Source organism: Centroberyx gerrardi, chromosome 11 (assembly GCF_048128805.1).
Source record: "Centroberyx gerrardi isolate f3 chromosome 11, fCenGer3.hap1.cur.20231027, whole genome shotgun sequence".
Lineage (NCBI taxonomy): Eukaryota > Metazoa > Chordata > Actinopteri > Beryciformes > Berycidae > Centroberyx > Centroberyx gerrardi.
In genome coordinates this window covers 2,388,664-2,403,298 of record NC_136007.1, presented here as the reverse complement: position 1 = coordinate 2,403,298, position 14,635 = coordinate 2,388,664, and the positions used below count along the sequence as shown (strand labels likewise).

The 14,635-nt window shown below is 40.8% G+C and overlaps 1 protein-coding gene across 1 annotated transcript; it reads left to right on the top strand.

Annotated features, from left to right (window-relative positions):
• Positions 1–9,789: 9,789 nt before the first annotated feature.
• LOC144541774 (cornifelin homolog B-like) lies at positions 9,790–14,547 on the top strand. Its single transcript, XM_078286710.1, has 4 exons — positions 9,790–9,866; positions 10,409–10,522; positions 11,524–11,678; positions 13,625–14,547. The coding sequence occupies exons 2-4, from the start codon at positions 10,417–10,419 to the stop codon at positions 13,745–13,747; spliced, it is 384 nt and encodes a 127-aa protein (XP_078142836.1). The 5' UTR covers positions 9,790–9,866; positions 10,409–10,416; the 3' UTR covers positions 13,748–14,547.
• The last annotated feature ends 88 nt before the right edge of the window (positions 14,548–14,635 follow it).

Here is a 14,635-nt window from a genome sequence, read left to right as displayed (position 1 = left end):
AACCTGAGAAAATACACCACCAAACAACAAAATGGACCCAGGAATGCAAGGTACATCACCAAAAGCTGCTTTTTAACAGTGTTAAAGTGTTTTAGGATTTTTCCATCAGAGGCATAATTCCCTTCAGGGTGCATCAGTGCTGCAGTAATCATCAGCACCTCGTACATAGTTTAACACATCACAGTCATATCCAAAATCACAGTAAATAATGCAGACTCCCTGTTAGGTATTATTGCTAGTCTCCCCCTACTGTGTAAATCAGTGCCACAGCATTACAATATAATGAGATCACAGGTGCGCTATTTGTCAAAGTTAATATGTATTTCTTCATTAGCTGCATGTTAACTTAGAACTAAATCATTTTCAGCAACACAGAACAATCCTATAATACTAAGGGTCGTCTCAGGGTCTTAAAGGGAAACCAAACACAGAGACTACTTTTTGGGTAGGACTGACATCTGCCTGGTTAAAAGCATGCTATTGCAATTGCAATCTGTTACCGGCTGATATTGGTCGCCTGTGACATAGGTTGCCTGTTTTGTCATGAATCAGCCAATAGTAGAAAGCAATTGCAATAGCATGCTTTTTTAAGCAGTAGATGTCAGTCCAAACCTGAGAAATAGTCTCTTTGGTTTCCCTTTAATGGGTTGTAGTTACCCAGTAAGTCTACATTTTTTGTAGACATTACATGTTTATGATGTTCTTTAACACTCATCAAAGGTTTTTTTTACCTTGTCTCCCTGGGTCTCATTTCTTTGTGTAGCACATCTTTATCATGCATGTACATTCTGGAGACACAGAACCCAAAGACTTAGGCAAGTCATGTGTATAAGACTGTCAGCTAAATGCCTATGTACATTAATTATTACATTCACGTTGACCCAAATAGTTTTTTTACACCCTTCTTTCTTACAATTTACATTTCTGATGCAGTTGTTTTTTTCTAAATGTAAAAAAAACAAAAACAAAAAAAAAAACACGGTTCAAATATTAATGAATCCGAGCCTTGTGGTGTTGGTTGTTTTGTAATTAGAAGATAATTTAGTGCATTGCCTGCTTATGCCAAGGACCCGTACCTAACATTGGTTATGTTTACATGCACACAGTAACCTGGTATTGGCCATACTCCTGTTATTATTCAGCCTATTCAAGTTAAGCTGTTCACATGAACCTTTGATGCCCTGCAGCTGAGCCTCCCTGTTACCACAAATAAACCAGTTAACAGTATGTTCCTGTCTACCTGAGGTGTCCCGCCCACAGGCAGGACAGTCCACCAGCTAAAAAGTATGCAGAAGTTTGGCCACCAGTTACTCCCTTTGACTGATCAGACACTTCCTTCTAATATAGGAGAAAGTTAGGATGATCCCATAAGTAATAATAATAGTAAGTACTGCTTGCAGCATGACTCTATATTATATATATTATTTCATGTCACAGTTATGGTGTTTACATGAATCGAGCCAGAACTAGATCACTTGAGCAACCGGGTTAACAACATAATTCTCTGTACATGTAAACGTAACTTTTGTTTGAGATCTGGGTAACGTCAACATGCTGGATGTAGCTAACAAGCTAGCCCTCCACTGTACATCCCCGTAGTCCTTGCTAGCATGAATGGCAACTAGAACACTTACATCTCAGCAATGGCTGGCAGTATCGGGGCCTTAAATCTTCGGGACTGTCTCCATGTCCTGCGACAGCCAGACACCCAGACAGACACTACACCTGTTTGACTGCCAAGACCAGTCTGCCTTTCACCATTTGCCTGTCTGTTAACTGACAGCGCACCTGTCTGTCTGCCCTGAACTGTATGCTTTTCTTCATCTGTCTTTCTTTCACAGCTTGTCTCTCTGTTCCTGGCTGTCTTCCTGCCACCACCTGTCTCTTTACTCATGAACTGCTTGCAGTCTCCCCTCCCGCCACTCGGGGTGCTGTCTATGCGACCCCGCAGCAGCAGCCTGTAGGTGAGCGCTCCAATGGAGGAAGGACTCTGGTGGGCTGGTGGAGAGTTCTGGAAGGGAGCCTGACTGGGGGGTGTTGAGCAGCCGATAGAGGAGTGAGGCAGAAGATTGGGCAATTGCCATCCTGCCTCCTTCCCTTCCTCCATCTGCACTCTCTCCTTCCCCTCCTCCCTCTGTCCTCTCTCCTTCCCCTCCTCCCTCTGTCCTCTCTCCTTCCCCTCCTCCCTCTGTCCTCTCTCCTTCCCCTCCTCCCTCTGTCCTCTCTCCTTCCCCTCCTCCTTCCACCCTCCGCGGGCGAGCCGGGCTGCAGTGAGGATAGAGTCCGCCCGACCATACAGGTTCTCCAGGGGGTCTGAGATGAGAGGCCCAGGGTTGGCTGAAGTCCTGCCCAGGCCAGGAGACATGGTCTCTGGGTTACTGCTGTCCTCGATCCCTTTGTTGTCCCGAGTCTCCACCTCAGCTTCAGGAGTGCAAGAACTTCTGGTTCTGGGTAATAGATCTTTGACGTTTCCTTGGATTACCTATAAATCACATTTTTAAAACATTAGATTAGATTAGACTCGATTAGATCGAGAAATGCACAAAAAGTAAAGAAAAAGTTGAAGAAAGCACAAAAAACATGAGTGTGCAGTTGAGATTTAAACCCAAAAAGGCATATTATGTGGCAACAGCTGGGTCAGTCTGTATTAGTCTCCAATAGGTGGAGTCAGAGATCCTATGAAAGACTGTTGCAAGCTATGAGACCAAGGTTAATATATCCATGTATGAGGCCAAAAGTAAAGAGTTCAAGGGTCAAAGCTACAGCTCCTAGACAACAGATGTAATATCCCTGCGTCCTTAGAGTATTTGTATTTAATAATTAAGTTCAATGTGTGCTCAAGCTTCAATAAAGCCCCTATCACTCCATAATCTGTATGTTTTTCTCACGATCCGTACATTTTTCTATTCTTTCTGTGTTCAATCATTTTCCTATGTGCAAATGAATGAATAAACTAAACTTAACTAACCTGTGACTGCTGAGGTTGTTGTTGCAGAGCTGTTGACGACAACAAAGTCTGCTGGTCTCTTGGTCTGGAGGCCCTGACAGCGGCCACAGAGCCCAGGCTGTGGGTGTCCCAGTCGGCCTCGATGTTGGAGAAAGCTGGACGTGCCAGCTGGCAGATGGAAAGCATGTAGTCCTGGGTGGAAATGTGCTGGAAGAAGAAGAAGAGGAGAAGAAGAAATTAGAATAATAATAGGAATAATGAAACACTGTATTTGCAATTCACTGTTTAAAAGGGCAATAAGTCATATATTGTATACTACAGCTACCTTCCCTTTCCCCATCATCCATAACCCACATGTTTCTCTGTGTCTTTTGGTCACACGGAGAGACTAGTACACTTTTACATTGTCTAACATTCATTATTGTAATGCCTCGTCTCCACGAACAAGCCTTTTTTAGCTTCACTACACAGGTTGCCAATTAGTTTTAGAATTGATTGTGGTTTTAAATATTACATTCAAGGCTTCTGGCATGTCTGGTTGCGAGCTAAATCTCATATCTGATATGAGTTGAGGCGCAGCCTGAGATCCTCAGTCAGCGCCCTCCCGGCCACTCCAAAGTCTCTATGATACACTATTCATCACGCATGTGGTGACTTTTACATCTAAATTGGATGCATTGACTCCTATTCATTCCAGGTGTCATTTTGAAAACACAAAGTTGAAGAGAGATAGCACAGGGAGAGACGGATAGAGGCGAAGGAAAGAGCAAAGGTGAGAAAGAAAAAAATGGAACAAATACACTGAGTAGCACTACTAAACCTGGGTCTGGGGATGGAGTTGAGTGTTGGTGGGAGAATGAGATTCAATCTGCTGCTCAGTGTTGTTGTTGCACGGAGGACCTGGGAGATTTTGCCTCTGGAGGCCAATGGAAGTCTGCATTTGGGGGTAACCAAGGGGGGCTCCGAGGTTCATCTGTGGGGGGGCAGCAGGGGGGCAGTTGGCCTGGTTCATATCATGGACCAGCTCCTCATAGCCCTCTCTAATGGTGGGGAGGACTCTCTTTGCCAGCAGCCTGTAGCGTGGACGCATGCCTGGGGAAAGAGAGAGAGGAGATGGAGAACAGATGCAGTCACTCATCAACTAGTGAGCGCAAAGTCACTCTCCTACACTGAGCTCTAAATCACACAGACAGAGTTTAGGCTACTTACCTCCGCGTCCAGATGTTGTTTAGAAAGAAAATAGATGATGAATTTATTGAACTGTTGAGAAAGAAATAGGAAAGGAGAAAGAGAGAGGAGGATTACAGAGTGATGAAAGTGAAGTAGAAAATCATGAAAGGAATCATTAACTGCCAATAATGTGGATTAACCCTCTGTATTTATATTCATTATGTGTGTGTGTGTGTGTGTGTGTGTGTGTGTGTGTGTGCGTGTGCGTGTGCATGTGCATGCGCATGTGGATATGAGCAGTGTTTTGGATGCAAGCAGAGAGCACACATAACCAAGCTGTGCGGTTACCATGGTGACCTCCTCTCTCATCACTGAGGAAGGAGAGCTCCCACTGCAGCTGGAGAGCAGTGACACACACACACACACACACACACACACACAAACACACACATTAAATCCACCCACTTGCATCCAAACAGAATCAGCTACACACATACATACTAATCTTATCCACCCACTTATCCCCCCCCCCCCCACACACACACACACACACACACACACACACACATACACTCACACTGTGCATGGCTTCTATGAGCAAGGTAAACAGCAATTCAAACTGAAATCCACTCTTGCCCAGTACCTATTTTTTTTTTAAACCCACTGCCTGGGTGCAGATTTCTAGTTTTCAGGTTTGATTTTCAAATGGAGTTCAGAGTAATTCTCTCCAACTGATTGTGACTTTGCATTTGCTTTCCACATCATATCAGCTCCAGTTACGCTGTTAGTTGCGGTGTTAGTCTATATCTGACTCCCCTCTCTTATCCCCTATACTAGCTCAGTGGTTCTCAACGTGGGGTCCGGGGACCACCGGGGGTCCTTGAGGGGGTTCCAGGGGGTGCCGGGCAAATTGACGAATTGTTAATTGTCAAGAAGTTAACACAGTTAGAGCATGTAGAAGAATGACTGTTTTGATCATAGTTTCTCTGTTATCTCTCTATCTACAATACAGACAGTCATGGGATTCTGGACAAAATCATATCTAACAATAAAGATGTATTCTCAGATTTGGGTCCAAGAGACACAATCTCATCAAATGAGGGTCCGTGGCCCTAATGTGGACTAAATTAGGGGTCCTTGATATGAAAATGTTTGAGAGGTTAAAAGTCACTGGGGTTAAAAGTTTTTTTTTTTTTCTGTGACAGCAGCAATCGGCTATTTACCAGTGCAAAGATTGGGTTCAGTTGAGTCAAGCCTTCCTAGTTTGCCCTCGTTCCCCTTTCCCTCTCTCCCAGCTAAACCTCACAGAGCAAGAGTCACTTTTTTAAAGGCCAAATTTCAGTAATCAATGATGATGAAATAGGTTTGTTATATATTCCCAAACACTGCAGGATGTACAATTTTGTTCTACTTTACTTAATATAGATCATGTTCACCAGCTCCTAGCTACATGTGGTCAGCTCCCAACAGCAAACCACATCAGAGGCGTCTTTCCATCTCTGTATCTAATCTACAGATAGATAGATAGATAGATAGATAGATAGACAGATAGATAGATAGATAGATAGATAGATAGATAGATAGATAGATAGATAGATAGCAATCTATGGACATTGATGAAAAACATGCATACAATATATTTACATACTGTACATATAAATACATATGATCACATGGCTGTTGATTCAATGAATGCTGGAAAACACTTTACCTGAGTTCACTGTGTGACAAACAGTGGATGGAGGTAGATCTCTCTCCCTCGCTTCTCTCTCCTCCTTTTCCCTACGCTCCTCTCCTCCTCCTCTTCCCCTCACAACTGCCGGCCTCCTGACTGCTCTCTCTGTTACTCTCTCTCTCTCTCTCTCTCTCTCTCTCTCTCTCTCTCTCTTACTGTGCTCCTCCCTCCGTTAAATAAATATGACATCCACTACACAGAGATGCAATACAATACTGATCTCTCTCTCCCTCTCTCTCTCTCTCTCTCTCTCTCTCTCTCTCGCTCTCTTTCTATCTCTATCTCTGACCTAGTGGGGAGATCCAGCAGAGGACTGTATGCCCTGTGTGTGTGTGTGTGTGTGTGTGTGTGTGTGTACAAAAATTAAAAATGCACAACTGATGACGACTTGACCCAAATTCTTTTCTCTTTCCTCAGTCCTTTTGGTGACGCACAAGCGGCTTTGTGCCGATGAAAGGCCAAGGCTGCTTTGAAAAAAGTAAATCAGTGAAGCCTTTTAAGAGAAAAAAAAACAGCTTTTGATGTTGAATAGATGTTGATGTGACAGTCTGCACCAATGTAAATATAGCACCAAAATAAAAGTTGGGACATCTGTAGTCGTCCATGCTACCTGCATTGTTAAGTAAAATCAGGACCTAAATATATTTCAGATATCGGGTCAAAAAACCTGTTTAATATGGACTGTTACCATGCCATAACAGTGCAAATGTTGCATTTGTTTGGGTTGATGTTGAACTTGTCGGCCTCCTGCACGTGGCCATCTGTAAAATGCTTACTTCAATTTTGGGATTTTGGACAAAATTTCCTGAAAAAGTTGAGGTGACAGCAGACGACCCGCTCCTGTCTGCAGGGCCGCTGCTATATGTCTGTTTGCTCTGAACAATCATTGACTGAATCAACTGCCAGTTCAACAGGTTCTGCTGTAGACGAAGCCAGAGAACTGGGGGACTGGTAATGTGTGTGTGTGTGTGTGTGTGTGTGTGTGTGTGAGGCATGTGTGCCATTGCAAGTGACGACATACTGAACAAACAGTTCTTGCAAAAAAGGAGCATGGTTCAGGAAGTCATTGCCTATATGTGTGGTTCAAGATATAAATGTTCCCATATTTCAGTGTGTCTAAGTTTTAAAAAATATGTTAGTGTTACTTTTCAACACAACATGTGTTAATAATAACCTATGTTAATATATGTTGTTGTTGTGCTGAAAAGTAATGCATTGTCCCAAAATACTGTTTTTAATTTATGGCACTATTTTATTTTTCTATTTTAGTTTGACTTAGTGTGTTTGCAAGTGTACACACATATTTGTGTATACAAAATATGTATAATTAATGTGTATATGCACATGTATGAATACATTCTCATACAGAAGTCCAGAAAATGGGACGGTTGTAATCCTAACCACTCAGCTATTTCAACTATTTTAATATTTCACTAAACCATTTGAACAGGCTCCATAATCTGCCACTCACACGTTGACCAGCACTCGACCACACACTGAACACACACCGAACTAGGTCAAGGTTCATCGTGTTCATATGTGCCAGACTGTGCTTGTGTGTGTGTGTGTGTGTGAGAGAGAGGGAGAGAGAGAGAGAGAGAGAGAGAGAGAGAGAGAGAGCTGTATCATGGTACATCTGAGCGTTTGGTAAGTGCTGCCTCATGGCAGCCGTGTATCTGGGTCAAAGAGCATGGGAAAGCTGCTAAATCCCTGTTAGTGGTCTGGTAGTTTGGTTGAAATGGAATGACTCTGAAAATAAAATAAAATAGAGTAAAACGATATGTATTTATTTATTTCATCAACAATTTCAACAATTATATGCAAATTGGTTGGGTTTGGTTGGGTTTTTATAAATAGATATTTTTGTATTAAAACTGCCGATAGACGATATTTTGTGCAAATATTAAGTATTCAGTGTTTCCCCCACAATTGTATTCTCAGTCAGGAAACAGCATGAAGAGCATCATGTGACACTAAAACTCTCCACTGAAACCTACTGATCTTTTTATGGGTTAGAACGTGTTGAATGTTAATGTAGTCACACTATGATTGTTACAGCTGGGGAGATTCAGTGGATGAATACTTCCTGCATGACGCCTGAATTATATGATTGTATTACAGATGCTGATGTAACTTAAGTGGCATTCAGCGGTCTTTGTTCTCTTAACAGGAATTGCAGCTCAGCGTCCAGAGAGGAGTTTCTGTTGGAGAACTGATACCATTTTAACTCTCCCCTCTTTTCGCTTCAATTTACTCTGTTTTACACCGCTGAATACTGGGGCTTGTCTTTTAGTCTATTTGCAAAGTCACAGAACATAGAAACAATATCAGCCGAGAATAGAAACCATAGTCAATGCCAGCTCCAAGGTCTCTCTCACAGGTGTGGCCCTGCAGAAGCCTGGTCTCATTTTATGTGCAACAGGTTGCCAACATACCTGAGGTGGAATTGGTATCGCTGCACAGTATAACCACAGCCTTTACTGTGGTTTGTGGCTTGCAATTGCAGTTGTGCCTCGCTAAAAGGTTCCTCCACAGTAATTGGTGACGGATGGGAGAGAGTTATTCACTCATTTTCCAGCCCAAATTTCCCCAGACAATCCAAAGATTCGAACAGGCGACGTTCCTAAACCTGATCCAGGAAGTCACTCTGGGGCGCAGAAGGGTGACCTGACGTTTAGTGACAATTTGTGCATTTCCCTGCAATCCTTAATTGATGCTGCACACAATAGAGCTGAAATATGCCCACACCTACAGGCCCTGGGTCCAAGAGTAAATTTACCATTCATTCATAGGCATTTCAGAAAATCACAATGTAAAGAGTTTTAAGCTTTGAACTGAACCAACCAGCTATGAATTCAATCATGAGCTGGAACGCCACTTCAGTCTGGCTACCAACAATGTACAACTTCAGAGCAAGTAAAGGAAAAATCCACCCTATAGCACTTTAACACTGTTTGAAAACAGTTATTGACGGTATACCGTGCATATCTGAGTCCATTTTGTTGTTTGGAGCTGTATTTTTCTCATTCCTGTGGATAAAACATGTCGATAGAGCTAAAGCCGCCATTTTCCACCAATGTTCAACAATCATACAGGGAGAAATCTACCATAGAAGAGGCAGAGAGACCAATTTCTCCACCCACAGTAGCAGGAAATGGACCAGAATGCAATGCAGCCACAAGACAGGTTGAGTTTTCAGTAAGGGACGCAGCTCTTGCTTTTTCTCGACTGGAAAAACTCACTCCACTATCATTAATGTTCTCTCCACCGACATGCATAACCCACAGCTGAATGGAACAAGTTCAAGAAAGGCATTCTGGGAAAAGTAGGAAATCAGTAACCGAAGTAGAAGTAGACGAGGCAGGTTGAGAGAAAGTGGGTTCACCAAAAAAGTAAATTACAACACTTCATCACAAAATAACTCCTTAACTCCTGGAATGTATTGAGCATCACAGATTGATGAGATCTAACAGTTTTCCTTTAACTTTTTTTGGTAACATCATCTCTGACTGGTGGGAACTCGATGAAAGCTTGTGGATAGTGTCGTATTTCACAGGGAAATTTCACAGAGACATTTCTGAACAAGGAAGTTGAAATAAGATTGACTGATGCCCTCTACAGGAACAAACAGTGTATAGTTGTTTTAATAATCTGACAGCTCATGGGAAAAATGGAGCAGGAATTGTACCTCCAGATCCCAACGTTTCAGCTCTACAGCTACCGAGTGGAATAATGTTGCAGAATTTTCTGTACAGTATGACGTGGGTTTGGTGGTGATCATGGCATAGCCTCACCCTCGTTTTTGGATTCTCTGTGGTTACAAGGAATAATACCAGAGTAATGTTGAAGCGTCGCAGGGCGGACAGGTTTGGCTAGTTTGTGCAAAGGTGTATTGTTCTTTGAAGCTCTTTCTGATCTCACTAAGAAATGAAAGCTTCTCATTGCAGTGATCAGTTGTAATACAGCGTCAGTCCCAGAATTTTCTCTCTCTCTCACACACACACACACACACAGGTAAGATATCATTATTCTCTTTATTAGCCCTCCAAACAGAATTGGCAGCCATATTCAATGTATACTGTATACTCTCTATAGGCTGTACTCTCTATATAATATATGAAATGTAAGTAAATATAATATTTTTGTGTTTTAATATTGTGTTGTGTCTATGTTTGTATCTTGTTAGAAAAATGCTATAAAATATAACTTTTCTAACCAAGATATGTTTATTATTATTATTATTATTATTATTATTATTGTCATATGCTTACTAATGATTCCCTTAGAGTAAGCATTTTTTGATAGTCTAATGTGTACTGTCTATTTGTGTGAGACGTCCCTTATAGTTTGTAATCACAATGAGAATCTTAATTATTTCCATCACCAAATACAGTAAATATCCAGGAATTTGTCTCGGTGACAGTGGTGCAGAGGCCTGTCAACAACTCACAGAGAGTCACAGCACATACCACCTTGTGCCCTCCTTGCTTACACCTGTGACGTTCCTCAGCTGCTAACCGTCTGACATGCACTGAACTCTAAATCCTACACGTTAGAAACCATCATGTCTTCCAAGCTGGTCATCAGGCAGCCTCAGCCAGTGTTGGAGGCCAAAGACTCTGCTGAATGGGGATCTGGAATATGTGACTGCTGTGACGACGTGCCCGACTGTAAGTTTCTGTTGATTTATGTGGATTTCAACGCATCTGTATACATATACTGTGACACGCTTTGTTAGTAAGTCAGCATTTTTTTTCATCCTTATTTATCCATGCACAGTGTTGGGGAAAGTTACTATTAAAATGAACTAGTTACTTTACCTTGTTACTCGCCCTAAATATTAACTAGTTACTAGTCTTTGTTAAAGTACTTTCAAGTTAAAAACATGCCTTTAAAACATGTTTTCTGGTGATGTCATCATTTTATTGCATAGAAATCATCACTACAATCACTAACAATTTACTGTTATCTAAAGAAAACATCTGGGTACCACTGATAAACTAGTGAGATCAGAGAAGAAGCCTTAATTAATCATGTCTGGTCTCACAATAAACAGCAGATAGCGTGATTTCAATTTAAATATTCAGTATGACAGTGAAAGGTAAGCTTACAATTAATGATAAACAACAAACAATTGCTCTGAGATTAAGCCAAAAATGTAGTTATAGCTGTTGTTTTGGATGTCAAGTTATTCTTGTAGTGGGAACACAGACATTTTAATTACTTAAAATGATTTAAATTGCTTTCAAGCAGCTACTTCCATTTACATTTGCATTTTGAGCATTTAGCTGAAGCCCTTGTTCAGAGTGAATTACAATGAGTGCAAAAGTAGAGTAAGCCTAGATTTCTCAATCATTGCAAACATCGCAAGCAACCTATAGTAATGTCAAGGGTCAGAGGTCAATGACCCTAGAATGATCATGTTAGGTAGAGAAGTGCCAGGGAATGAAATAAGAGGTGAGAGAGAGGTGAAGCTTTTTCTGTCACTTTCATTCTTCACTTCTTCATGTCTTCACTTCTATTTTAAACCTCTTTGCGTGTGTGTGTGTGTGTGTGTGTGTGAGTGTGGGTGTGGGTGTGTGTTCCTCTCTGTCTCTGAGTTTGCAGGTGTGTCTGTTTGTAGTAATAGTTTGTTCATGCAGTACTTTTGTGTGCGTTTCTTTCCTGGAAGGCTGTTTTGCCTTCTGGTGCTGTCCCTGCTACGCCTGTAAAACCACCAAGGAGTACGGTCAGTGTCTCTGCCTCCCCCTGCTGGACGTCTTTGGCTGCATCCCACCCATCACCATGACCATGAGGGTTTCCATGCGGGAACGCTACGGCATCAAGGTAAGGCCATAATAGAAAGTTTAAATACGGTTTGAACCCAAATAGTGTTAACTGTTACTTCATTTGCACACATGAATGATTAAACTGGCAAATTGTACAAAAACAACTCACCTCAAAAGAGAAAAATACACAGACACTGTTTTTTCATGGTTACTACTAGATGGATATTTTCCAGGAAACTGTTTTGATGTATTCAGATGTTCCTGATTTTTTTTTTACATTCATTCATATCGAGTGTACAAAACATCAGGAACACCTTCCCTTTCCACGAAACAGACCAGGTGAATCCAAGTAAAATATATGATATTTTTGTTATTATTATTATTATTATTATTTAAAACTGCACTAGGCAATTTTGTACGTTGGCAGCCCCAAATTGCAGCAAGAGGTTACTGTTTAAATGAAATAGCCTACCCAGAAAGTGAAAGTGACGTCAGTAAACTGCACACTCCTCAGACCTAATTCCTCTTAGTGTCTGGTGGGGTGGAGGTGGTGAAGAGGTTCAGTCATCAGTTCAGGTCGGTGAGTCCAGCAAGCGCTCGCTGCTGTTTAGGAGACACTTTGCTCTGAAGTTTTGATGGAGAAGATTTCCCACCAGTGAAAATTTGAGACCAAAAATGTTATTTGGGCAAATAGAGTGAAGCTATAGCTGTAGAAGCTATAGTGTGTTTAATTCATGGAGATGGGACACTCTTCTCTGTAGCAGTCCCAATTTGTGATTTAGGCTGATAAGTCGCATGTAGCCTATATTAACATAAAAAAAAAATATTGCACATTGCAGCTTCGAAATGCTAAATCCACTTCCATCTGTGTAAGTGAAGGGGCTGAGAAGAGTTTCAATCCTTAAGAAAATTGAGGCGTAGAGTGTGTGTCTATGTCTATCTTTCTTTGTAGTGTAATTTTAAGAGTTGATAATGTCATTTTACCTGACAAATTATGTATTTTTTGTGTTTTATGTGAAGCACATCGAATTTGCCTTGTGTATGAAATGTGCTATATAAATAAACTTTTCCTTGCCTTGCCTATATGTACCATTCAGATGTTGAACGGCAAAACAAAACATTAAAGTGACTTTTAAAGAGCTGTAGTAGTAGTAGTAGGTTGTAAGTATGTGTGTGTCAAGTAGTGCACTGATGCTGGGGTTTTCACACTCAATAGTTTCACATTTGTATCAAGAATAATACACCATCACTGATGCTGGGAATGGTGATAGCCAAAAAACTGATTTTACTAGAATGGAAATCTTCTTCTTCACCCTGTTTCCATAAATGGCTGCATGAAATAATATGTGACAGAAAACCTAACACAGAAAAAAGATTCTCCGAGATCTGGGGACCATTTCTAGATCACTTGGAAAAGATTTGACCACCCTCTTGGGATAGTTGGGCCATATATTATCTTTATTATTATTTACTACACTGTGATATAGTACAACTCTACCATATACATGATATCTATTAGATTTTTTCTCTTTGAGACTATTATGAATATGTCAGATGGCATTTCGGTATGTGGTGGGGCATTACATGTTATGTTGTATAAGATAATAGAGTTTTATATTGAACTTGACCACGTTAGATATATTTGGGCACGAGACATGAAAGCCACAGTGACATTTTTGTATATACACATACCAGTATGTCTGTGTAGATTGTTTTTTTATTTATCTGCAAATTGTAAATGCCTATTTATAATCCATAATTTGATTTGTCAGCCCATGTTACACCCTTTTCTTATTTTTTTTTAATTTATTTATACATATATATTTTTCCTTTTCTTTTTTTCTTATACTGTCATGTCTTTTTTCTTTTCCTACACGTCTGTATGTCTATTGTTAATCCGCAAAATAAAATATATTTAAAAAAAAAAGAATAATACACCATCACCATCCAAAGGAGATCCAGTCTATTTATCTGTCTGCCTAATCTTTCTGTATCTCTCTGCAGGGCACCATGTGTAATGACTGTGTGTATGCCACCTGCTGTACGAGCTGCACTTGGTGTCAGATGACCAGAGAGATGAAAAGAAGAAACATCCAGATCGTTCTGGTCAGCGCCAAGAACACATGACCTCTGACCCCTCTCCTCAGTTGGCACCAGTCTGTCACCGTCATGTCACATATTTCAATAAACCACAAACCATATTAAAGTTATTTATAGAGGTTGAAATTACAGTAAAGCAAGCCACTGGCCAAATTGTGGTAGATTGTGGTAGCCAGCCTGCGTTCAATCTTTCTTTTCTAAACTACTTTGGCAGCTAAGAAATTAAATTGGTGGAGAAATTTCTGAAACTACAAGCCACTGATAGGTTGACGGTTGAAAAGTTGCAGGTTGGAATTTTAGTAATGCAAACTAAAATGTAATTATGCAAACTAAAATGTAGTTATGCAAAACTATGCAACCTGTTTCTTGGAGGCAGAGCTTCTCTGGAGGCAGAAATAATCTCAGTGGTTAAATTGTCCTGGCTTCCCCACACTGGCTACCTGTTGCTTTTAGAATTGATTTTAAGATTGTATTGATTACTTACAAAGCCCAGAGAGGCCTTGCCCCAAGCTATCTTGTCAGATCTCTTATTGCCCTATGTCCCTTCCCGCTCCCTGAGATCTTCGGATACGTCCTTACTTGTTTCAAGGTCCAGATTAATGCACAGAGGGGACCGAGCCTTTGCAGTCAGGGCTCCTAGACTTTGGAAGGACTTGCCTGAGGAGATCAGGGCTGCAAACTCTGTATCGTCTTTTAAATCACTGTTAAAAACCCACTTGTTTAAAATTGCTTTTCAGTGATTTCATTATATTTTATGGCATTTTAGTTCATTTTACTTTTTGTGTTTTTATAATGTGATTCGTTTTTATGGCTTTTAGTTTGTTTTATTCTCTTTGCATTTTAAATGTGTCTGTTTTTATTGTAAAGCACTTTGTCACAAACAAATCTTAGTTTCATCAATAAACAATCAACAGC

What these genes read in the sequence shown, in the direction of transcription:
- LOC144541774 (XM_078286710.1), top strand. Translation starts at nt 10,417, where the DNA reads ATGTCTTCCAAGCTGGTCATCAGGCAGCCTCAGCCAGTGTTGGAGGCC. An exon ending in CTGTGACGACGTGCCCGACT is followed by an intron (nt 10,523 to 11,523) that starts GTAAGTTTCTGT and finishes CTTTCCTGGAAG; the next exon opens with GCTGTTTTGCCTTCTGGTGC. An exon ending in GGGAACGCTACGGCATCAAG is followed by an intron (nt 11,679 to 13,624) that starts GTAAGGCCATAA and finishes ATCTCTCTGCAG; the next exon opens with GGCACCATGTGTAATGACTG.